At 34.8% G+C, this 27,534-nt stretch overlaps 1 protein-coding gene across 1 annotated transcript; it reads right to left on the bottom strand.

Moving 5' to 3' along the window:
* Window positions 1-122: 122 nt before the first annotated feature.
* On the bottom strand, window positions 123-25,371 carry LOC148614829 (uncharacterized). Its single transcript, XM_088586206.1, has 12 exons — window positions 25,309-25,371; window positions 23,363-23,524; window positions 22,820-22,899; window positions 22,236-22,307; window positions 15,508-15,643; window positions 15,052-15,186; window positions 14,281-14,354; window positions 13,266-13,337; window positions 11,287-11,521; window positions 10,773-10,888; window positions 2,502-2,607; window positions 123-385 (listed from the first exon to the last, which is right to left on the bottom strand). Exons 1-12 carry the CDS (start codon window positions 25,316-25,318, stop codon window positions 150-152), a joined length of 1,434 nt encoding a protein of 477 aa, XP_088442332.1. The 5' UTR covers window positions 25,319-25,371; the 3' UTR covers window positions 123-149.
* Between the last annotated feature and the right edge of the window lie 2,163 nt (window positions 25,372-27,534).

The raw sequence follows: 27,534 nt of genomic DNA, 5'->3' as shown, positions 1-27,534 counted from the left end.
TCACAATGCGAATTATCATGTTTTCACACATTAGCATTCGATAAATAGCTGCTTTCTATTAAGTACCACATGTACTACATATCGATATATTATATGCAATATATTAAAAATGCACGTATAAACAGATTCCCAAGATTTAATCAATGATATCATATGTGTTTACACAACTGGTTATAGTTCATGTTGCAATAGTCAGAGCTCAAATGGTAATTGTAAACACGGTAGTTAGAAAATATCACATGCAACCTAGCGCACCTATGCGATTGGTAGTTTTGAAATGTTGTACGAGGACTTGTTAGAACCGATGATGAGACGGGAGAACCATTCTGAGTCCAAAACCAGTTTCCATTTTCATCTCTCTCCATGTCTGTCCAATAGTATTTATCTAAAAGAATGAATTCCGATATTTGAAAACCAGAATGTAAATCAAGGAAACTATCATGGGTCTAGTCGTTAGGCATTTGATAATATGACTGTATTCAATTTTTTCCAACGGATTTGTACTTTTATTTCAATTTTATTTTTCAGGGCTACCTTAGCCGTATACGTATATCGGGCTTCTTTAAATTTTCGAACAGGGAACCCTACTTCTCAGTATAGATTACTGATAAATTGACAATTTTGTTGTACATAAATGACAAAATAAACAAAATAACTTTATAAAAATCCATTGTCTTTAGTACTCTTCTCGCTTTTATAAATGACATCACTTCTCTATGTTAATTATGCGATTCATCTGTATATAGCGTTGGTATACTTCTCACAAAAAATGGTATAAATCGTTTGTTAACCAAATCTGTTTAACTGTATTAGGGTCTTCTCCTAAACTAACGATACACCGAAGTTTTCGACTTTAAGACCCGACTGTTTGCTTATTCCTAATTGAATGATTTACTTTAAGACACACGGTATTTATTATATCCTTGACATTGTCCAACCATTTTTACCATAGCTAATGGCCCTGTCCACTACAACATGTTAAACATTTCTAAACTTGTTGCCAAGGTTTTTTTTAAAGTTAGTCATACGACAGACGTACGCCAGAGGTACATGGTACAAACTTTCAACGCTATATAGTAGTTTCTCGCGCGTTGTAATGTGTTTGATGGACACGATATATAGCAAAGCTCGACTTAGATTAGACGTTTCGGGGTCTTTGTAAGTAGCGAGTAATGGGTCTACCTCTTCCTGCAATTCTGCGTGACTTAATCCATGACAGCTTTAATTCAAGAACTTTAAAGAATATGCTCCTACATATGCACACACATGAGTCGATTTCCTTAACTATAAAAAGCACACACTTAACAGGTTTCTCGAAATGGAAATACGAAATACAATCTTATGAGGCTATAAAGTGCCACCAATTAGTTTTAACAGTGAGGACATTCATACGGCTTATACTGAACTTTATTGTTTTAAAATAATCAATCATAAATAAAATACAAGCAATAATGTGAAATACAAATGAATTTAGATGAAATTTCCCTCCACGCAAATTTCTGTGAAAATCAATTACATCCATGCTAATTTTTTATTACATTCTAATACAAAAAAGTACGGGTAATCAAAACCAGTTTATATGAGGCCTCCTGAAGGATTTCTAATAAAAACATATTTGGGATTGAACAACGCACGAATCAATGATCATAAGCTTCTGTCTGGTTTTAAGGCAGAGCTATACTTATGTTCAGCACCGGTGCGTTATATTTCCGGGAATCGACATGAAGTTTCCGGAGATAAATACGTTTCCGGGATTTGAAATGTACGTTTCCAGAAAAAAAGACATTTTTGGGGGAATAAAAAAAAACCAAAAAAACCCACTAGTTTATTTAACAAAAATGTATGTGAAAAGTTACTAATAATGCCCTCGTTTGTCCACTATTCAACAACGGGAAAGTGGAAGTTGGATATTCATTTAATTTTATTGAAACAAAAAGTGTAGCCTGAGTCAGCACTAAATTCACCTCTAATGTGATAATTTAATAAATTTACTAAAACGTAAAAATTAAAAAGTCGAATGTTCAATTAAACACTAACGAGTGACTTTTATAGACTGTTCCTAAATATCAGTCCTTGCAAAGTTCTTGTACCCGACGCGTCGTTATAATCTACACTGTTATCGATATTCACAAGTTGGCGTATTAATTCCCATTGCTAGGGGGTTGATTTCATGAGCTAGATCAATAAAATTGCAAAAAGTTTCAGAAATTTTATGGGTATTACTAATGAACTCAAATCCCTGTGACGCAAAAATAGAACGCCCAATTTCCTGAATTTCAATATTCATTAATTTCGGAAATGAAACTTTGAATTTTCTGAAATGTAGAACTATTTTTTTTTAAATCCCGTAAACTTAAAGCGCCAATAAACGCCAGAATTATGAGTTATCCGAATAAAATTCTTGTAGCTCTATAAGGTTTTATGTTTGTTGTTAAAATAATAAATTCGTCATTTCAAATAACTTGTTAACTGTTAACAAGCTTTGCGATAATACAATGTACCTATTCGATTCTGACCATAATGATGAGCAAGAGTGTCCAGTACACTTTTCACCTCCTCCATAGAACTAAAGCTAGTCAAAGTACCACAATGTCTTCTGCAAAAATACTGAAATAACAATATTGATTACTATTACCGTCGTACTGCCAAAAGGTTCTTCAGACTACTATCAAAGTCAAGTACTAGTCCACCATACATCTGCTATATTTTTTGCACGATATAACGAGCAAATTGTGCATCTGCACCTTTGTACAAAGAAAGAAAAATGTATAGGGAAACAATGGCATTAATCCATTAATTGCATAACACGAGTTTTTGTTTATTTTTTTCCCGTGACATACAGTATAAAACAGAACAACAGTATGCATTGGATAATGTTTTGGGCCGTTGTCGTTTAGTGCTTGAAGATGTTCATAAATCATTCCAGACATTTTAGTATACAAATCATGTGTTGTATTGATAAATCGGTTCTGTTTAACACATAATACTGATCTGACGCACAGAAAACAAGTTTGATTACTGTGGATGTGGGTTTATAACTTTAACTCATCCGATATCTCAAACTTCTCCTAAATATCTATATTAATATTACTAAAACAATAAAGTTGAAAAAGATAGCACTTTCAGTATATCTGTTACTCAATGATTCCTTTTTTGAAAAATGTGTTGAAGACACTGATCTCCTGTTTACGTGTATGTACACAGTATAGCTTCAAAGGGCAGTTTTTATATGCATCCCACTGATATATTTACGAAGAACTCGATCGTCCCATGCGCAAATTTTAGGAATTTCTGAATAAAAATGACATTTTAGGCAGTTCGTGTTACCTAGGGGTATACAAAGCGGTTAGTTAATAAGGTGGTGAGTAAATTTCCTTTTTGATATTTTCTATTTGTGTTTCGATAGCTAAGTCAACATTGTTTTAACACAAGTAATGTCTATATTTTTGTAAGAGAGACCTTCTTATACATTATCAGTAGCAACATTTTAAAAAATATAAGCTAAACGTCGGTACCCTCTCTTCGTGTCAATAGTATGGGCAATACTCCCAAGAGAGGTTATGCAAGTAAAAGGGGTATAATAAGATGGTCATAAACTGTTGTATATAACTGCTATTTTTCGTTTTTTTCTATATTTGCGTTACAATATATAATTATGTTCCCCCAACGAAGTTGGTGGACATATTGATTTTACTTCTTTACAAAAATTCTTCTTTTTTCTAACCTTCGTCTAGTCTGTACATCTCCTTAAATACAGCTAAATGGTTTGAAACCAAACTTGGCACAATGTATATGTGCAAAAGGTTTTAAAATTTCGAATCTGGCCGCCATTCAAAAATGGCCGCCGTCCAAACTCCAAAATGGTAAAAAAAAAATCAACAACAAAAATCGTAGTAAGTTCATACATATGTACTTGGTTTAAAAATTGGTCATCACATGGGTTTCCCATCGACCATATCAAAATTTAAAAAGTGGCCGCCATTCCAAGATGGTGGATATTCAAAAAAAATCATGGAGTCATAGAAACTAATTCAAAATGCTCCTGTGACAATGATGGAGCTCGGAGACAGCGTAACAGTTATATCTAGTTTTTATATCAATATAAAATCAAAGACTGAAGTCTTCAAAGTCGCTAATCGTCAAATATTCACTGTCACTGATTTTGGCATACATTTGTACTTTAAACATCCGAAATGGTATAAATGCAATATGCTCTGAAATCGAGGGACTTCTGCAAAAATCGAGGTTCCCTTGAGATTATTGCGTACTCTTTCGTAACCGTTATGACCCGAATGGCTGTATAAATATCGGTGTACTGATAATATATATAACCTTTATATAATAAATTGTAACGAACGCCAGTGTTTGAATCGGAAACTTGGTAATTTTACATAAATTCAGTGCTAACCGATCATTTTATCTTTTAATGTAAACTTCCCGTTTTAATACAAGCAAAAACACGAATAGACATGTCTATGATATGTTTTAAAAAGATTCGTTGTAGCGATCTATGGGGCGCTTATGATATTGACAGGGAAACAGTTTATGAACCAGATTAAGCAGCTGGCAATGAATATTCATTAATATCGAGGCGCGCTAATGTATATAACCTATAAAGTCTTGTGACTAGCCTCAGTGTCTGAATCGGAAACTGGGTAATGTTCAAAGCTAACTGATCATTTCATGTAAACTTCCACAAGATTTTCCGGTAATTTTGTTCACTTTGTATTAGCACAATCCATATTTGCAAACCATTGCTTTTTTGATACACACGTCTCTTGCCGTTATATCACAATTATGAAATAAGTTTGATAAAACCAGAACTATAGCTTATTTACTGATTGAACAATACATGCATTTCAGTGATTTTTGCATTCAATTCTGTCTGGAAATCATTTTTTAACATAATATTAATCCCATTTTGGGCCATATATCAATCGTGCAAATCGGTTTATAGAATGGTAAATGTCGGTCGGGCGGGCGGGCGGGCGGTTGGGACAATATTTTCGTGAACTTTTTCTCAGCAACTATTAATCACGTCTCGTGATGGTTTTTTTTAGTTTGCACATGCTATAATAAAATCGATGAATAGAAAGAAACAAAATGGTTTTCAACAGATTTTTTTTAGTTTATTTTGATTTTTTATTAGACCCTAGCCTGTTTTTTTTTCCAGTTTAAGATTTGACATGCACATGATCATACCGATAATCGCATTGATCTTACAACAAGCTTAGTCCCATTAGTTTTGAAAACAACACTCTTTCTCACGATTATTCTGTATCTCTACATTATAGTAGGTGTTATTAAGGGGACAAAACTCGCAAAGCTTAACAGTAACTGCAAAATCATCAAATTTCATTTTCGCATCAACTGAAAGTGAAAATGGCCTTTGGGGTCAAAGGAATTAGTAACACAAAAAATATTTAAAATCTCAACACAAAATATTAAACATTAAACCTTACTAAAAAGTTCCTTTCACATTTTCGTTTGCTTTATACATCTATAATACACCCTACGAGATATTTTTATTTATTTTCCAGTATCTAACGATCCAGTATTGATGACATGGGAGATAAATATTCACATTGAGGCTAAAAATAATACATTAACTCTGACTAACTAAAAACTTACAACTATATTTTCCCATCTTTAAGTTTCTTTGTCTTCTTTTCCTTTGAGATGAAACATGTCAGACAAAGGAAACATTTATAAGAAGTGAACATTCCATGCACTTTAATGTACACCTTTCAGCTTTCTTTCAAAGTTATAGGATTTCAAAACTTAAAGAAAGGGATTCCTATAGAAATCGTATTCCGTGTAATTCGTATTTGTAGGATTCTGTTTTAACTGAAGTCCTGAATAGAAACATCGCACTAATCTAAATAATTATACATTAGTTCCTAATTATAATAGTTAAGTAAAACAAAATCAACAAAAGCATTTGATATACCCCGCCTTTGACCCATCCACATCTACTAAACTAATTGTAAGCAATTGTGATTGTGAAATGGTATGATGCTGTTGTCGTGCATAGACACTTTGTTTTAGTTATTGGATAAAACAGTGGGCATGGACCGTAGGTCCATTGACGTTGAAACTGACCCAATAAATATTCACGGTTCTACAGTATTAAGAATGCTAAAACAGCCAGTTAAAAAAGAATATTCTTGGGAAACGGGATTCGAGCGGTAATCAAAAGAATATATTCCAAGGATAAAGACTACATAGGGAAAAAAAAGGACAAAGAACATAAAATTACAAAAAAAGGAAGAAAAAAAGAAGGTATATGTTTCCAACCCACAAAATTGATTTTGCATTTTATGGCCCCATCCGTTTCCCTAAAGGAGGTCAAAACAAACATTTCATATAATTTTATAAAACCGCTTAAATTTGTAATTAATTTATTTTATGTTGTGATGCTGTCGTTGTTAGATTGATACACCAGTCTTTATAGACGCGATGTACTATGGTAAACCGGTGTCCCTCCGTCTCGCATTTACTTTATACGCCCAATAACTCAAACATGCTGTCATTAATGTTTATGAACTTTGGTGAATTGTTTCTTACTATGGAATTAAGATCATTAATCGATAAAACCTCCTGGAAGTTGAGGACTTTAAGGGATGACACCAATTCCAAATAACCATTAGCGGGAAAGGTAGAAATAGAATCATGGATAAAATAGAAAATGTCGTCGCCAATATATGATATACATAAATCATGACTTTCACACACATTGTATCACTGATTTGGCAGAACTTCCTGCTAGTGATCGACGAGAGGCAGCTTAGGACATCCATGTCCAGATACTTGACGCAGAAAGCGACGAAGAGGTAAAGAAAGAACGGCCTAACCGATCTTAAAATGGAGAGACCTCCAGGAGAAACTGTTCACGATCATAGAGGTTCGGTAGATCAGAAGAAAATGGGGGAGGAGTCTTGTCTTGACGCCGGATAGAAACGGGAAACAGCTTAAAGAATTGCGTGCAATATGACGAGGGAGGACTGGGGACATTCCGGCTGAGCAGCTGGTCAGGGCTGCGGCTAATCAACTATGAAATGAACTGGACTGGTTTACCCGTGGGTCGATGGGAAGGTCGTCTTAATCGGTGAGGTAAGTTTGCATGCGTTTGATGGTTTTCAGTGTCACGTGTAGGTACTCTAAATTCTGTAATGTCGTGAGAAACTTCATCCCCGGATCGACATTTGGGAAGAAATTGTAGATGACGGATTGCTGCGTCTCATTAACATAGCTTCCACAGATGTTGTCGGTGTGTTGACCAGAATGCTGTTGATGCCGATAATCAAAGTTTTTGGCTAGTTTTTGAGTGACTCTCAGCGTCGCGCGATTGTCACCGCGGCTGATTTTGGCTTTGTATTTATGGAGCTCCAGTTTACGCTCGATCTCATCGCTGATCTCATGAATCCCGAAGAAGCCGGTGCTTAACGTGATGCAAAACCAATTTATATCCTTGTCGGGCGAACCCGAGGGTACATTTGTAGCGCACTCCATCGACAAAGATGTTGTCTCCGTCAAAAGTGACGGATGAACCCCCGATCATGATGAGTTGTCTTCCAACCACAGTCAAAACGTATGGTCTGCTTGTGGAGTCATACTGAGCTATAGATACTGATTGGTGCATACCCTCCTTTACCGATCCAGAACATTTATGCCTAGAGTTTGGTTGGTTTGCTCGGCCTATCAATTTGTTTTAATCCATGCCGGTAGTTTCAAGTATTGCCGATGTTTGTCAATTTTGACGCGAAGTTAGGGTTTAATCAGTCTTCTCCGAGGTCCAGTGTGGAATCTTTTCCTCGATCTTCAGCTCCATTTTCCAGAGAACTTCAACCAGGTCCATACTCTTCGTGATGATATGGTTTCCGGGGTGGAAGTGATTCTCGTTTTCGCCGCTTTTCTTCCCCATGTGATTAATATTTGCAAAAGTGCAGTGCAATACCAAGCTTACCTTAGCCCCTTCAATCTCCAATCTTCGATGATTTCTATGCATGGCAGCCCGATAGCTCAAGGAAGGTCTGAATATCCTCGTCGGCTATGGTATTAATCTTCCAGATTGTAAATGACACTTTCAATGCTTTTTGTGGAGGGTGTACTTCAATCCCCGGCCGCATCCCTTTCCCTCCTGATTTTTCCTCTATCGTTTCGATCAACTCGACTGGCTGATATTTCTTCATCCTAGAGTACTCTCCGAAGCGGTGCTTTTTGGTGATACATTCTTTTGATTAACGCTAACCTTGTTTCCGTTGATTACTCTTATTGTATCCAGGTGTCTCAACCCCTGCAATCTACCCGAAGAACTACTTCGACGAGAAAGATCAGCTGCGTCAGCTTTGGATCCCATTTGATTAAGCTCTTGCAAACCAAGCCCACACCTTCTCACATGTAACTTTCCAATGGGAGTGTTTTTTTTTCTCCTATTAGAAAGTTATAAATGTCTGCCGCATGCTAGGTTATTTCAAAGTTGAAGAAGTTGCACCACTCTTCTTTGCCTTCTTTATTTCATAGATGATAAGCAGTTGCACCAACTAGCTGCTCCGCCAGAATGTCTCGCTTCATCCTATCACACAACCATATCTTGAACTGTTTTCAATTTCTATCCAGCGTCCATATTTAATTCTCCCCCACTTTCCTTCGATCTCCCGGACCTCTGTGATTTCTCAGGGAGGTCTCTCCATTTCAATTTTACGATTGGTTCGGACTTGACCGTCTTTTCCTTCACTCTCTCCTTGCTCTCAGCTAAAAGTATCTCGACAAGGTTGTCCAGTGCTTCCTCCCGCCTGTTGCTAGCAGAAACTTCTACTAATCGATGTATATAAAGTATGCGAAAGTCATCAATAAGTCATGATTTGTGTATTTATCATATGTTTGCGACGTTCTTCATCGTATCCAGTTGTCCTTTTCAATCTTTCCAACTTATGGTTCTTTGGAATCGGTTGAATTCCAGGGGGAGGGGAGATCATTAAATGGTGTAGACCGAGGCCCTCAGCGAATGTGTTCCTTTTTTTTATTTCAAACGTTGCTTACTTTTGGCAAGTGTGGCATATTTGTCATATCTATACAAGTTTATGCCACGCCCCCTAAACAAATTACTACTATTAAGTCCTATATTGATTTATAAGTTCAAAGTTGACATTATTATACTGAATCACTTTATGAAGATCCTTGATGCATTTTTCTATTAGATTTCAGATATCTCCTACATTTTTTAAAAATTATAATGGACCAAAGGGCCACATCCAAAATAAGACTTTTTAATCTTTTTATCCGATTTTGATTTTTTTCCTTTGGATTCCTTTTTATTAGCCCCCCCCCCTTTTCAATCAGATTTCAGATAACCCTTATGGTTTTCGAGTTAAAAACGACCGCCAAAAAGCATTTTTAAAAATATTTGAACCGATTTTTATTTCTTTTATTAGATTCACTATCAAAATAAATAATGTTTTAGTTACAGGGAAAAAGGAATGGTCGTTGACTTTCATCCTTAAACAACACTTTGTTCACCTTTAATTGAATTTCAATGTTGTGCTATTTTGTGTACTAACCAGTTGGTGTATGAATAATGATCCGAAAGTCCTCATGCTAAGTGTTTCAAAACTGATATTGTGTCCACACTTGTCCCAAGTGAACTACTGTCGTATCATGAAGCGCTCCGTGAAGGCCTGATTTTATTCTTGTAAGCTCCTCTATAATTTAATTTATTTATTTTGTCTCAAATATATAATCAAAATTTAGAGCCTTATCAAGCTTAAACTTTGTACCCATTTTTTCATATATGGTCATGGTTCCACCTCTGCAAGCGTATCTCGAAAAGGTGAAGTTGCATGAACCTTTATGAAAATTATAAAACATGTTGCCATACCACAAAAGACAAGCTGTAATTGATTTGGGATGTTTTTACCTAAACCGTTTAAGTATTATTTTCATTGTTTGTTTGTTTGTTGGGGTTTAACGTCCGAGCAGCAATATTTCAGCTATATTCAGACGATGAACATGAAATTGATGATAAAATGAACATGAAATGATGATGAAATGAAAAAGGGATGGGACACAAGGACAATGGGGTCGACAAATTTTGATTGCCACTGGAAATAGGGAGAGGTGGGTAGGGTCGGGGAATTTAGCCTCCTGTGGCGGAGCCCTGTGGTTCCTACTCCTATCGAATACCACAGCAGGGTTCTTTAATGTGCGAGGAACGTGGCATCTTTCCCAACACGGTGCACCACTATGGTTTGCGGTCAGGTTTTCCGTATTATAGCCTGACAACCCCAACATGTAACACGCCAGGGGTACCCCATTCCACCACCTGGGGCACACATCCCAGTTGCTCTGTGAGCAGAGCGCCTAGCCCCCGGCTAGGTTTCTGAGCACTTTTTAGTCGCCTTATACGACAAGCTTAGCGCTGCTGCAGGCCTATTCTTTTAACACCCGGACCAGCACGGGGCTTATTTTCATTGTATCCGGGCAATCACCTGACTATAAGCGAATGGATCTATTTGAAATTGTACCCATGCCATCAATAATGGGAAGGTCGGGATCGATTTTGATGACGATATATATTCTAAGCCAAATTTCCTCCTTTGGCATTACCAGTCTGGGTCAACACTTGCCCCTCTAGCAACACCAATCTCTCTCCACACTTGACCCTCTGGCAACACCAGACTGTGTCCACGCTTGACCCTCAGGCAATACCAGTCTGTGTCCACACTTGATAAATACTTATAAGATAGGGTGCAATTGAAATTGGCCATAATTACCTTCGCAGATTCATGAGTTCTTGTATTCGATGAATCAAGATAACATGTGTGGTTGGTATATCTGTTGTAGTTATATGGACAATGATTTTGTTGATAAGCTTCGTTGTGGTGGCAACCTGAAATCAAATCCAAAGTCGATAACTAGAATAAAGGAAATAGCAGAGAAAACGGAGACGTGTCAATATTATTCACAAAAACGTCTGTGTACTTTTTTGAAGGCGCGAAATCAGTATACCGTAAATTCAAATTAATGTCCTGACGCTTGTTTCTATTTTAAAGCTTTTCCATCTTAATCTTATTTGATGACCTAGGACCGCTTCCTGGTGCACTACATATCACTTCCCTAGCTTACTGAGATGTAAATCTTTGACATATCGAATATACCATCTGCGTAGGAGATTGTCAAACTGTTTCAAGCCTAGTTAATAAACACAACATAACACTGGCATGTCATGCCTTTGTATATGGATGAATACTTCATTGTATAATTTTTGTAAAACCGGTCAATACTTGCTGCTTGGAACTGTAGGATAAGACGTTGATTGGTCTGTTGTAACTGGAACGGTTGTTGTCATAGGAACGTCTTTTGTTTGTGTCACTGCTGTTGTAGTTTCCGTAGTTGTTGTTGTGGTGATCTGGTCTTTCAAAGGACGAGTATTACACCTATCACCGGAACAACAATACCCGGCAAGGGAAAAATCTCTTTTACCAAATATGTGTACTGGGGTGTTTTGGAGGTCGTCGCATTTCTAAAATTTAGCCATAAGTGTATCTTTGTGTCTTTATATTGTTATATTACTTTTAATTTGGTTTTCTAATATTGTCATTGTTCTGTTTCCGTTGTTCGTTTAATGATTTCATTTGCTCAGAAATGAACACAAACTAATCTATGAACAATGGACATGGTTCATACCTGCATGCGCTATACGCATAAGAAGAAATATTAACCGAACGAACGAAAGGGGTAATTCGCATTCAAAACAATGTATGTTGGGTACACAATAGCACAAAAGACACATATCGCATTCAGGAACTGCGAACTACACACCGAATAATACAAACAAACAAAAAAAAACAATCAACCAAACAAACAAACAAACAAAACAAAAAAACAAAACAAAAAAACAAAACAAAACAAAACAAAAAAAACAGGGACCTCAATAAAAACGAGAAATCATGTACGTCTAGCGAGAACCAGACCTTTCTGCTCTTTAAAGGCAATCGCAAAGCCGGTTAAAGAGGTAAGAATCTATGATGATGGATGTCGTTGGTCAATTTGGGACGGACACTAAATATCGGTTGATCAATGACGACCTTAGACCTAGAATGACGATTTTGCTATACGAGTTGTTTTTATCCTTGACCTCATAATTTTGAATTCTAGTCTAGAAAAAACTGGTGTAATGGTTTTAACACCTATTAGAGTCTCTAGAACATAGAAGTTGGTGCTGGGACGCATGTAGCCAGAAATGATGAAGCAGTGTGATATTTATTTCCATGGAGTGAACAAAGGTCGATGGACAAAATTTAAAAAAAAGTACGAGATTGAACAGTGAACATATCATTTTATACTCAGGAAAACAGAGTAACATTGTGACAAAAGAGACAAAATATATTGCAACAGTGCAGCTATAAACGATCGATTGATAACAGCTATGTTTTACCAAAATATTTGTACGCTGACCATATTACAATACCAGGCCAAAAAAGAAAAATGATTCGGATGAAAAACGATGACACGAACATATATGAACTGCTTCAGACGATTTCCCCCAAGATTCTATTTCACTGTATACATTATAGTCATCGAAGTGCATTAATTTGTTCAGAGAACACAGCAGTTTAACTAGTCATAGGAAAACATTCGAAATTAAATCGGTAAAAAAAAATATTTGATGTTGTCTTACTAACGACTGTGAATTATAGCCACTATCTTTTTGAATAAGAACTTCCATAACTAATCTAAAATCACAATATGATGATACTAACTCCCCGTGGGCAGATGCATACGACAATCAATATGTGATCAGTACACTATTCTTCTGAAGTTAAACAGTCTGAACTCAGAAACGTCAGGAAGAAGTGTGTATACCTCTATTAAACATACTAGCAGTAGTAGGCTAATTGAAGAAAATCCTTAAATCAATATCACCAAAGATTCCAATGCATTTAAGGACTCAGAAGATCAATAGATAATATATTACTTTCAGTTAAAGGGGCCAAAGTATGGTAGATCAACATATCTTAGACATTAACTAATAAATATTTTAACAAACTGATTACGCCAAAAAAAAAAAAATAAAAATAAATAAATAAATAAATAAATAAATAAAAAATAAAATAAAAAAAATAAAAAAAAAATAAAATAAAAAAATAAAATGTTTACGAACCCTGAACTAACCTGTATTCCAACAAAACCAACAACAGAATTATTCAATTGACAATTTTTTCGAGTAAAGGTGTTGGTGTGCATGCTAAATAACATATTCTTACTTGTTGATCTATACATCCTAATTGGACTGCAGGTCGAAAATCTAAACCCAATTTTTCTATACCATAACATTTCTGAAATATATTATTATATAAATTTTCCAAAGTAAAATGTTTTTGTTTGTACTTTTACCCGAGATTTTTAAAAGACAAAATATTATGTACGAAAATCTCCAACTTTTGACAATTGGAACTTTTGCAATTTACCTGAAAAATATTCTTATACGCTACCGTGCAAATGAACTCGTGTAACATCGAGATGCATGTGACCGTGATTAAAAATCAGTGCTTGTTACTTTATAACTATTGATGATCTATATTTCTTACAACGGAATCATGCCAATGCAATGATTCAATGCTCCTTTTTGTTCGAAGCATTTAAGACTGGAGCCATATGTTCACATATTCCAAACTGTATTTTTTTTCTGCTGATCTTTAACTTGATTGAGATAGACACACGTAGCAACGTTGCTTGTATTTCAAGTGAGTGCGGAGTGTGTGTAGTATATTTTTCACTAATAGAGTTATGCAATGATTTTATTCATATTTTCAATAACAAAAAGAAAGTCAAAATTTAAACCATCATAACTGTCTATAAATAAAAGAAGTCAAATATTAAATGTTTAGCAACAATAAAAGTTTTGAATCAGCAGTTTTCGTATTAAAATTGCATCTCTTTAAAAACTAGTCCATTGTTTAGATATAAACCATGAAGGATATAAATGGTTTCCTACAAAGTGTCTTGAGTGAGTATATCTTTTAAGTTAAATACAATGGATTTATGGCTTTATACTAGTTTGTATTAGAAATACTGTTCTATCAATACCCGTAAGTCATGTGTTTAGTGGATTTGCTACATGTCGCTGATAAAAATAGTTTCAAAGCATTTCTTGACTATCAAATATTTATAAAGAACAACAAATAAAATTATAGTTAACATTCAAGATTAGTTTTACTCATTTTCAAGAATAAACATGTGTTACAGATAAACTCACAGACTATTTATTAGTTTAGTTACCTTGCCAAATCCACACACTGTCGTTTCTAAGCACTTATCCGGACTTGCTACTTCATTGCAGTTAAGACATGTGACTAAATCAAGGATAACTGATTTTAAACAGTGGGCAAATGTGACAATTGCAATGATTTTAAGTAGTCAATTCATTTAAACACTTATAACAGCACTCTCCGGGTTTACTTTATGACAATTAATCATATATGCGTCAAAAAGGTATGTTATTGAAGTATATATATACAACGTCTCAGAATGTGACGACTCTATTCGCTACACTGCTCCATCGGATCAAATTGATACAGGGAAGATAATATAAGTATAGAAGGGTCTGAAAAATTCCAAACGATGTTAGAACTGTCAAATTTGCCAATTTTGGTCGTTTCCCCCGCGGGACTCGAACTCGTACCTTTGTGACAACACCGTCTGCATTAAGTCCAGTCTAGATAACCGCGGTATGTAAGAAATAACAATTATGAGCTTTGCGATATTCTCTCTCGAAAAACGAATTCAACGTTTCTTGTTGTTCTTTTTGTGATTACTTAATGCTGTTTTGTACGTTTTTGATATACGAGATGTAAATGATGCAATCATCGCAAGATTTCAAAATAAGGAATTTGTTTTTTTTTTTGTCTGTGCAATAATCATTTGTTGCTTCCAATTTTAATTTTCATCTTTCCGAACCATGCTTAGTGAACACATTTGCAAGTTCAAAATATATATGCATAGAAAAAATGTCTACAGATTTTACATTTATTTTTTCCTACATTTACTCACAGCATTTTCCGCACATTTTCGGACAGATATTAGCAGCAATACAATCATCTGTACAAGGGTCAGTCAAGTAGAGAGAGAGACGTGTGCATACATCATCGTTTTGATTGGAACAGCTATTAGTATCTAGATGAGGGGCTAGTATGTGACATAACATAGAAATTAGTGTCAGTTTTTTTAAGTTTAGAGGACGGAGCAATAATACTTATGTCCACTTCCCTCGAAATATCAACTTAAGAATTTAAAAAATGAACAAGTGAATGAAAATGATTTATAACAGAGGTCCTTTGTCGGCTATAATTACTTGGACACTTCCGATTAATTTGCTTTAGTGTGTCACTTAGTATTAAAATTGTGTTCTAATCGTAAGTCATGTCCTTTTTTTTTATTTTTCTAAACTAGGCTATAATAATGTTTTTAAAATCCATCATTTACTTTAATACATATTTTTAAAGATACCTGTATATGTGTTGTTTTGCCCAGAAGTAAGTTGTAGTAGAGTAGCTGGCTTATTATTACATTTATCCTGATTACAGCACCCAGCCTCAACCCTCCCAACGTTGGTCCCTGTTGATGATGCGTACTGAAGACAAGTCTGAAATGTGAAAAGTTTAGGTTTAATTCATGAAATTGAATAACTGTATTAAAACGTAAAAATTTTGAAACCACGATGTTAATCATTTGACAGTGTCCTTGTTCAGATTGTTTCTGCGTACTGAAAAGAAAACCTAAGTGTTACAAAAAAAACAAAACAAAACAAAACAAAACAAAAACAAAAACAAAAACAAAACAAAAACAAAAAACAAAAGAAAAATTGCAATTTATGTTTCAATTGAGAAAATGGGAAACCATCTGTAAAAGACAAATGATTATATTTAGATATTTAGATTTTTAATTTAGTGCTTACTAAAACACATAAAATCATATATGATTTCCTAACTCATGCATAAGCCATTATCATTTGGTCCAAAAAGTCTCGTGAAAAACATAGATATCATATGTTTATTATTACTGTTTTTTTTTGTGTGTTTTTTTTTTTTGTTTTTTGTTTTGTTTTTTTTTTGTTTTGTGAATGAATCCGAAAGTGATCATTAACAAATGATTATATTTCATGATAGTACTAAACATACAGTGGGCGCAACGCGGATTTTAATTTCTCACCTAAACGCGTTAGAGGCGGAGTTGCGTTGAGAATTGTGCCTCCGCGGCAATCACCGTTTCGCAGTTGAGTCGCGGCTGAGCGCTGGTTGATAATCGGTGATGTGATAGCGTTGAGAAATGATTTATCGTTTAACCAAAATATCCATTTAACGTAATATCAATGTAATAATTAAGAAACACTTCGTTTTTAATATAGGTTAAATGTACTTGCGTTTCACCTCAACTTACTTATTTAATTAGATTGTATACTCGGCGTCACATAAATAACATACTGTTAAAATTTGAATAAAAATATTTTCTACGACTTTATTGACACCAACCGTCGTTTAGATTGTCTTCAATGACTTGCTCATTCGTTTAGCCAAACAACTTCTCCCTAAACAAGTCGCTTATTAGCTTAAATCATGCGTAACAAATCCTTACGGGAAAATCCCATACTAATATCCGCCATGTTGGTTTTTACGGGACGATTTGTTTACAAACGAAGTTCGTAAGTTCCCGTCGAACTCCGGTGACAATCGTATGCTTGATCAACTTCTCGGTATTGTACGTTGTTCGCGTAAAATAAATCCGAGATATCCGAAATAACGCCGAAATGCATTCTGGGTTCTTCGGTTTTTGGACAAACCATTTAAACGTAAACAACATCTCCTAGCAACTCGATCACTGTAAACATGGCCGACTTTTTACAATGTAAATATTAGCACCGAGAATTAAAATCTGACCGGAATTTAACGATTCAATGTGTAGGGAGAAGCCGTTTGGCTAAACGAATGAGCAAGTCATTTAAGACAATTTAAACGACGGTAGGTGTCAATAAAGTCGCAGAAAATATTTTTATTCAAATTTTAACAGTATGTTATTTATGTGACGCCGAGTATACAATCTAATTAAATAAGTAAGTTGAGGTGAAACGCAAGTACATTTAACCTATATTAAAAACGAAGTGTTTCTTAATTATTACATTGATATTACGTTAAACGGATATTTTGGTTAAACGATAAATCATTTCTCAACGCTATCACATCACCGATTATCAACCAGCGCTCAGCCGCGACTCAACTGCGAAACGTTGTTTGTATGAATTCTTGTGAAGTTTAGGAATCCAGTACATAGACGGTAAATCACAACCGTCGCCCCTGATAGAGAGTCCAAAAGAGGATAACACAGATTTTGTCATGTATAGTAGATAATGTTTTTGATACATCGGGGTCTTTGAAAACTGATATAGCCTTGGCACTCATTGACCTATTTAAAACTTTCATTTCATAAAAACCTCACGGCCTTTAACCACTCTGACAGAGGATCAATGTCTTCTTGTTCTCGTTTTATTCATTTTCTTGCATAGTCCTCTACGGCATCCATAAGAACTTAAAAGTTATAATTCCAATTAATGGAGCGTGGTTCACGGTACTTGGGACCTTTAGAAAGGATATTACGCAGAGATTGGTTTTCGATAATGGTTAAATCTCCCGTAACGACGTGACCAGAAGGACCATATTTGAATGGAGAGGTTTTGCAAGAATAGTCAGGTGGTTTAGCCTTGAAGTCCTCAATCTCGAGGTTCTGCAATAGCCTTTTATAATTGAAAATTATGGATGCGATGGGTGAAGTATAGGAATATGAAATAATTGGTATGGATTTGTCTTTGAAATATGGGGGAATTTATACTCGGCGTCTCATAAATAACATACTGTTAAAATTGGAATAAAAATATTTTCTACGACTTTATTGACACCTACCGTCGTTTAAATTGTCTTAAATGACTTGCTCATTCGTTTAGCCAAACGGCTTCTCCCTACACATTGAATCGTTAAATTCCGGTCAGATTTTAATTCTCGGTGCTAATATTTACATTTTAAAAAGTCGGCCATGTTTACAGTGATCGGGTTGCTAGGAGATGTTGTTTACGTTTAAATGGTTTGTCCAAAAACCGAAGAACCCAGAATGCATTTCGGCGTTATTTCGGATATCTCGGATTTATTTTACGCGAACAACGTACAATACCGAGAAGTTGATCAAGCAGACGATTGTCACCGGAGTTCGACGGGAACTTACGAACTTCGTTTGTAAACAGATCGTCCCGTAAAAACCAACATGGCGGATATTAGTATGGGATTTTCCCGTAAGGATTTGTTACGCATGATTTAAGCTAATAAGCGACTCGTTGGTACTAACACGTCATGCATATATGCGAACTATCTTCATATTAAGTATAAGAGAGACAACTCTAGCGGTAAGTCCCGACGGTTTAAAAAGTAGAGCTTCAATTCGAAAATGTATTGTATGTGACGTCGAGTATTGTTGGTAACGTTTTTGTGATGGAGGATGTTAGCCAAATTATTTGCATCTATACCTTTGTTGACAAACGGTAGTGGAAGAAATGATCGTTTTTGTTCATCTTGACTTTTCACACAAACTGGTTTAAAGAGTGTGTGGAAACCAATATCCAAAATGATGGCAACAAGTCTGTATAATGATGAGGTGGGGTCAGTGTCAAGACTTGTTTTGTAAAGGGAGTGTAGTAGAGTGAGAGGTATAGAATAAAGTTTAGTTCTAATGTGATGAAGTCCAAGAGATTTTTGTATGAAAGGAAGGAGACCATCTATGGAGACATCATGTAACTTAGGTGACGTATAGTGGCGATGGCCATGACTCCTTTCCCGTCTTGGATTTTTGTCAAATAAATTCATCACATTTATGCTATTGTTATATTGGCTTGAAAGGTTTCCTATACTTTTGATGTTGTCATTGCATCCGTAAGGTATTGCAGTACCTAGTCTGCGTATCCAGTACTCCTCTCTTTCCCTACGATAGTTTTTACTTAGAACGGGACTGTTCGTAGGATGGTAATTTTTTTTTCTAAAATACGAACTTTCATGGACAATCAGCACGCGGTGTGTGCTCGAGGTGTGTGTATTTGTTGGACATTACACAGCTTACCTGTCGGTTCTGTCAACATACGTAGTAAAGAATGCTATTTGAGTCGTATGTAACAATGCTTTGCCATATCACAAAAATGTACAAGATGTCTTACTCAGCTTGACGAAGAAGCTTACTGAGACACTAACATCGCTCTACACAGCACACGTGGCGCACTGGAAAAGGGGGGGGGCAACTGGTGCGAACTATTTTTCTATTTTTGGACACTGTAAACTGCTACCACATTGGAAAGGATTACAGGCTTCTGTTAAATAAATTCACTTACTATTATTTTATTATTAGCGGATGAAGAAATTTTATATGAATATAATATTCATACAACTTGAAATAACAAATATTTAAACTCCGTACAATGTTTGATCCTGAGCTTGTGTGAAAAGCAATGCATACTTAACATTACTTCCGACCAACATATTGCCGTAAACATGGAACCCCCCCCCCCGTATTTTCAGTATTTAGGTAGAATTTAGTTAGCCAAATCGCCCAGGCAATTGTCGTGGTTGCAATACATTACAAAGTTCTTGTTATATTATGTTTCTCGAATAATAAATTATTATATATAACTAATTGATGAAGATATTTATGAAGCAGCGCACGAAGTGTGAATGAAATAAATTCAGTGGCGGGTTTCGTAATTTCGCATAAAATTAAGGTATTATAGGCATTTCAAATTAAATGAAACGGCATTAAATTGGTATTTTCTCAAGCAATAAATCACCTAAGTCACAATAATTAACTATTTAATTCACGAAATGCACCCGATCTACAACAAATATGAATTATTGGTAACAATAACTCAATCTTTTAGAGTACATTTATTTTGAATATTACTATGTTTGGTTCCAACCAAGAACTCCACGGAAATTACAGGTCTATTGTGTCAATAATGTGGCTCTTATTATATATATTTTATTCCGTTGGCGCAAAAGATCCGGTTACAAGGAATGAATCATGACATCTCCGGCTCTTAACTACGCGCGTGTGATTTCAGATGTTGTTATAACTATACTAGATTTATTGAACTTCGGAATAATGAAATTAATTACAATTTATCTATACTTTGTAAAAAACAGATGTTTTTATATGCAGAACATTCTCAAACAAATAATGTATGTATACAACCAAAATCTGTTTTAACTACACTTAAAGTACCACAAATAGAGTTGCCCCGCCAAAGGTGCGCGATTCAAAATAACCAAGTAGCTAGGGGACTACGGGAATAAACAGTACCTCGTCGAATTGACTTTTCATGTACTATATTAGTTCGCGCTACAGCTTCTCATTGATTAAGAAAAAAAAATTAAAATAAAGTATTGACCGTAAATTTGTTTAGTCACCGTTTATAGCATTATTAGTCAAACCGTCCAAATACTAGAAATTTACGTTTTTCAATAATATTAGTTGAAAAATCAGCCATCTAATTTGTACCCAGATTCGTAATTAAAATTTAAAAAAAAAACTGTTTATAACTACAATCTTCCCAATAAAGATCAAAGAGTCAGCTGACCCGTCTATCGAAGTCGAAATTAATTGTTAAACAAACAACTTAGCTACAACGTTCACACACCGGTAAATTGTAGATAATTGAATATTAGCTGAGAACAAATCAGTTTCCTGTCATTTTAATTCACGCTTCAATTAACAAACGTTTATGTCTGCACATAGTTTGAGAATTGGTGAATAAGTCTAAACCGGCACTCATCGTTTCTCTGCTGATCGCCGCGACTCCGTTACCGCGACTCAACCGGTGATGGGACGCGCGGAGAGCGTTGAGAATGCAATTTTTCTCAACCGCGTTTAGGTGAGAAATTAAAATCCGCGTTGCGCCCACTGTATGAAAAAAAAAAACATATGCTTTTCAGATCATATTGTTGCAGTTCTTGAAAAAAAAAACGTATGTCGCATTTGTTCCTGTTCATGAGCTGTGAAATGCAATCGCTATACGCTGTTGCAGCTGAAATATTATGCATAGAAATAGATGCTTGAAAAAGGTGAAAAGTCATAGTTGATGTTAATTTATTAAGTCTCCTAAATGGTCTATGAAAGAAAACTGGTGTGTTTGTTGTTTCTTTAATTCTTAACTCTTTTGGGATAGATTAGATGATAATCGACAAATCGAGGTATTAATGTAATAAATACCCGCAATCTTCATGTGACAAAAAAAAAACAAACAAACAAACAAAAAAACAAAAACAAAACAAAATAAAAACAAAAACAAAAACAAAAACAAAAACAAAAACAAACCTCTTTCACTAATTTGACGTCAATTTACTTTATTAAAAACATGATAAGTATTCTTGTCATGTTTTCACTTTAAATAGGGCAGAATAAAATGACGTCGAAGTATAGTTTTTGTCTCAATATTCAGCAGGTTTTGCAATGAATGGTACACCAGAATGTGCTTTGCAAATTAGATTTACATTAGTTATGAGTCAGGATATTAGTTTTAACTCCCCGCTTAAAAGCGATACAAACCTGTCTCATATCACAGGCTCGTCGGTATGGCGAAAATAACCTCTCTTCTGTTACAACCTAGTCTGGTTACATGTACAAAGATCATATATCGATATTGTACATTTCGGTATACTGTACGCGTGTTTCTAATCAGCAGGAGTAGAACCAAATTGTAAGGAAGTTCAATTCAAAACTACATTGTTAACAAGAAGTACTAAAAAATATCTTGAAATAGGAAGTCAAATCCAGCACCAATTCGATCTAATAGAGTATGCCTAAATAGCTACATTACTGTTGCCCATGTTGAGTGATGAAACTATAAAGGTAATGGATATGGTGAGTCAAAAAGATGACGATCTTACCGGCACAACCAGTCCTCTGCCACGCAACAGCTTGGTGGAATGATGATGCCTGTCTGTCTACTTTCACACACTTTATTTATACGAGCAATACGCTGCCTGACCTGTATTGCGATAAAAACTGGCCTTGTTGGTATGATGATATTAACTTGCCTACTGCCATAACTTTGTCGGGTAGGCCATTATTGACTTGCCTACTGCCCCAGGTTTGTCGGGATGGTGATACTAACTTGCCTATCGTCACAGCTTTGTGGGTATGTCGATACTAACCTGTCTACTGCCACATCCTTGTCTATATGCCTCGGTGAAATGAGTAGTGAATGTTTGTGCTGTAAAGCAGTACTGTAATTCACAGAAAAATACAATTATATAAAGATGTTTGTTTGTTTGTTGGGGTTTAACGTCCGAACAGCAATATTTCAGCTATATTCAGACGAATTTTATATAAAAAACATACAATCATGAATAACGTTTCAAATATTGCGAACAGAACTATAATATTTAGGTAATGTCCTTTAAGGAATCAGTGGACAAATATATGCAAAAATGAAAGTGCATATCACTAATGGTAATACATGATTAGTGTATTTTATACACGTGTAAAAACTGATATGTGGAGATATCAAAATGCAAGAGCTTGCGACTGCAATAGAATTTACTGCAAAGGTATTATCTTTACTTGTAAATGCACAGTAACTCTTATGCTTGATAGTAATGATTATTTTATTCTTGTTTGATTTGCGGCTGTAATTTCCACTTATGTTTCAATGCCTTCCAAAAACTCTTACTCAGAGAATGAGTAACGAAACAGTTGAATGATTAGAATCCACTTTTTAACATTTGAATGAACTCACATCATTCGGATTGGCACACTCTACTACTTTGTTACAGTGTGAAACATCGGCAATCTCATTACATTCATAACACTGTAAAGCTGATGGCAAAAAAAATATTGGCTTTTAGTAACAACATTGAAAAACTTTCGTTAGAAAAGAATGCAAAGGAAATGAATTGTGTTACTGTTGCTTGTTTATTTTTGCGTTTTAAAAAAATTAAGTTCTTTACATTATTTGTGCTCGGTGCACAAAAACCAAAGTTCAAAATGGCAAAACAAAACTTACTATCTTTAATTTGTTTAAGATTTGTTCCCTAAGAAATTGATCTTTGATATATTTCTTTAAAATCTATGACGTTTTTGTTTTAATAATTCGTAGACGAAGTCACAGTTAAAATCCATTGACGGATGATGATTCTAGAAAAGTGACCTAAGTATTAATGACGGACGGAAGGCAACGTTTTTTCCTATCTTTTACAACGTCGTTAGCGATCGGATCATTACGATAAAATAATGATTTGTAATTCAGGTTTCCCAACGTTAAATGTAAAAAAAAACTTACGACAAATGTTACAGCTCCGTTTGCAGTATTTCGACAAACAAGGGTCTCCACAAGTATGCGGTGCCTTTTCAATGAGATAAGTGCACAATGCAGGGTCTAAATCCGAACACAATTCTGTGTAGACATAACCTGCTATCGCCATAAGCACCAGTAAATGTCCAGCTATTTGCCATAAATTAAAAATCAAAATATATACAAGTAGTTTTAAGACTGTTACTAAACTTCAAATAAAGGTCAAAACGACGTCGTGATTAAAATCCACACTCACAGTTGTTAGAGGAGATCGGCTTTTTAATTTACTTTTGTGTTTTGTACGTGTTATTTTGGTTATTTCATGTTTTTGTTGTGTGTAACTGTTTTTCCTGTATATTTATTATCCTTGGAATATTTTCTCGTTTCCCTTGATAACTCATGAACGTAGAGGGGCAACGATACACAACAAGCAGTTGTAAGGTAGGAAAACATTTATACCTGTATTGCAAAAATAAATAAACTCAAACGGATGTAAATGCTTAAGAAAATGTCAAAATTCAATAAAATCACGTCGGTTTCATCTTTACATTGCAATTACCATTACTAATAAAAATGCAGCATTTTGGTCAACTATTTACATTTCTAATCATAATTGTAAAGAAACAAATGTAAGAATAAGTAACTAAACCCATGGTAAAACATTTGGAAAACAAAAAAGAACTACAATATGCACAAAAACGAACGGCATGGTCCCAACCTGGGAAGATAGTCCTACCTCGGAAAGTAATACGTTCCTGTTTCTTATATTGCTCTTGGAAAAGCCTTCGATTGTTTTAGAATCGGTCAATCAAAGCATTTTGGTGACGACCATAGAGCTCGTTGGATATAGACTGTAATACACGGTGAAAAGTCCTTGTCCCAGTAGTTTTTGTGTAAGTTGTATAACATTATGAAAAACAATGTTTAGGTCGTCATTTCTGTACATAAAAGTATGAGTGGAGAGACAAATACTTCATGCACTGGAGCAGTTGTACTTAAAATTTAAGAATTGTTGGGTTTTTCTTTCTTTTTTCAAAGGTGCAATGATAGTATGCTAGTTGTTAATACGCATATTTTTAGATGCAAAAACGCAAGTGATTTTCGTCTAAGATTCTTTGTAGATTCTTTTGAAATTTCCTAAATCCACAATTTATTGATATGCCTTCTTGTCTATCAAGTGTTACAAAAAGTGTTGGGAGACAATTTTAATATGGGAATGAACAGCTATGAAATGAATTGGTAGTACACTTCGTTGATCCAGCAAAGAAACAGTTTTGTATGAACACTAAGGAATTTATACGTCATGTAAAAAGACAGAAATTACGACCTCTGCCTTCCATAAGAACATTTAAGGACATTAACACTAATTTGCGAAAGATGTGCATGGTAAAATGTCTTTTGTAGTTCCTGTTCAAAATGGTTTGATAGAATTATCAATCAAATGACTTTTAAGAAATAAAATAATAATTCGTTATTGAATAATGGATCCTACTGCTTTCTTCTATTCATGTAGGGCGTAAATTATCATTGCACTATAATAATTCGAATGAATTAACAAATAAAAACAAGATTTAACAAATATGTATTAATGCTTGTTTCATAACTTTAGATAAACTCAATTGTATTGTGTGCGTAAGTCTAATCGTGACACAAAGTCAGCATTATAGTTAGATACTAACTTCCTCGGACCCTCATAAATGAACCTAGTCGCGGGTATCAATTTTTGTGATATACATTGTATAGTGTTAAAATTAATTTTTCATTTCTCGGGTACTATTTCGCATGATTTTCTGTCGACCACAAAAAGAAATAGCGAAAAAAGTACGTTTACAGTTTTGATATTGATTGCAGAATGACATTTTACCGGCTAATCATGACAATATAGCAAATAAACTTAATATAGATAGATAGTAGCCATTATATTGTATACTTACTAATACTCATTTTGAATCCCTTTTAAATGTGCACTGATACGACCTTCTTATCGTTACCAACAGTTCATAACAATGTAACACGTTTAACTCTTATAATAACCTCTGAAGGTTAAAGGTTGTAATTTTCTTATTTTAATTCATAGTCATTATAATATTGGATACAATTCCTCAGTACTCAAGGCAAACATATCAAAATAGGAAGACAAAAGCAAATTGGACATCATTGACGCGTGACCGCTTTGGAAGGGTAACAAATACATAATTTGGTAATGAAAGGAAATTTACGAAAGCATTTATCATGCAAATTGTAGAATGTGAATCGAAAGCGTATTAAGTTTTGATATTACAGTAATGACCAACTGTTTCTAGTCGGATGTAGAATAATCAAACATGTCGTTTGCCATTTTGATAGTATAGTTTCAACTTGTGGAGAGAATATATTATGAAAACGTTGTAATAATAATAATGACTACCCTACTTGTTATGCTCATATTTAATTGAAATCAAGCACATTCCTTCAAAGAAAAACCGATGGATTTATCAAACAGCCTTAATAGATTTATTCGTTAAGAATACGGTTTTCAAATCGTTGTCTTTAAACTTTGAATTTGTTTTTACAGATACAGATATTCGACAGCAATGTGAAGTTGGTTACTTATTCGATATTCGTTTGATATTCATTTGAAATTCATTTGATATTCGTTTGATATTCATATGACTTTCGATAGAAATTAATTTCTTTTTCATTAATGTCCAATTTCTATGTAAAAAGTTACTTCATAGTAAAAATAAGAATTCTAAAAGATTACAGATCGAAACACGGAAATCGCTCACCGGCTAAAAAAAGCCACTATGTAGGAGTGCAGTACTTGAATAAGGCAACAATCGACCGCCAATCGATACTCCATTCCTAGAGATTGAAGTCGTTCACCGGGGCTCAAAAGTTGGCGGTCGGTGCGATTTTGACGCAAAACTTGCATATTTATATTTGCAACGACTTTTGCCCCCTAAACAGTCTATCAGAAATCTACTATATAGAGGTCGTCGTAGTACTCCAATTGGGCAGCAATCGACAGCCAATCGATACTTGATTCCTAGAGATTGAAGTCGCTCACCGGGGCTCAAAAGTTGGCGTTCGGTGCGATTTTGACGCAAAACTTGCATTTTTATATTTGCAACGAATTTTACCTTCCTTAACCCGAAGCGTATCAAACAGCCATTATATAGGGGTTGTAGTACAATAAATAAAGATCACAAATAAGTTATTTGATCGGATCTCCGTCTTGTAAATTATGTCTTGACCCATCATTGACTCTTATATCGTAGCCAGGGGGTAGCTCCCTATACGCAAAAACACACTTGCGTACACATAAAAAAATCAGCAATAAATAAAAAAAATAAAATAAAATAAAAAAAAAAAACGTCTTTTACTGCAGAATACCAGTCTAAGGTTACATCCTTTGAATTTAAATACTAATTCATCTAGGTAAGGTTATTCTTTCTTTGACATATTTTTTCTTCTATGCCAATAATTTCCATTCCTGTTATATTCTCATATTAAATGTCATCAATGTTAAAACCGGAATTACGGATTTCAATCCGCGTACGCTTCTTCATTTACTAACCTTAAGTTTTATATTGCATAAAGTTCAAAAATGGAAAAATAGAAAAAGAAGGTTTTTCTCCATCTTGTCCTAACATATATGAGTCTGACTGACGGTGAAAAGTACAGGGTAATGACAAAAATGAGGAAGAGTTCACAATTATAATTAATCTACCATGTATGGATCGATCTAATAAAAATAAAATATGTGTTAACCCCATTCCTGTAATTCATTCATGAGATGTAATAAATGGAACATTGCCCAATACAGATGTAAAAGAGCAATCAAGGAAACCAAGATTTTTGCGGAAATCAAAAGAATGTAATCTAGGGACATATACCAGACATGTAAAACAGACAGACACTACAAAAACATAATACATACAAAGTAAATGAGCAACTCGGACTCCATTAAAACTGGGAGCATGGAACAAGTGCACCGGCAGGGTAAGCGTCCTCTGCTTTTCTAGAAACACCCACCGAGTTGCTCATAAAAAGTCAATTCCCGGGTAGACGAAAGAGGAAAGTAAAACTACGACACGTTGAACAAATCAGTTTTCATGGTGCAGATGGATACACCGTAACGATCCATGAGTTCATGATGACGACCATAAAACTTCTGT

Source organism: Perna viridis, chromosome 6 (genome assembly GCF_037379345.1).
Source record: "Perna viridis isolate PV_CMFRI_1.1 ecotype Kerala chromosome 6, ASM3737934v1, whole genome shotgun sequence".
Classification (NCBI taxonomy): Eukaryota; Metazoa; Mollusca; class Bivalvia; order Mytilida; family Mytilidae; genus Perna; species Perna viridis.
Note: the sequence above shows the minus strand (reverse complement) of the source record. Positions and strands in the feature narration are given on the sequence as shown.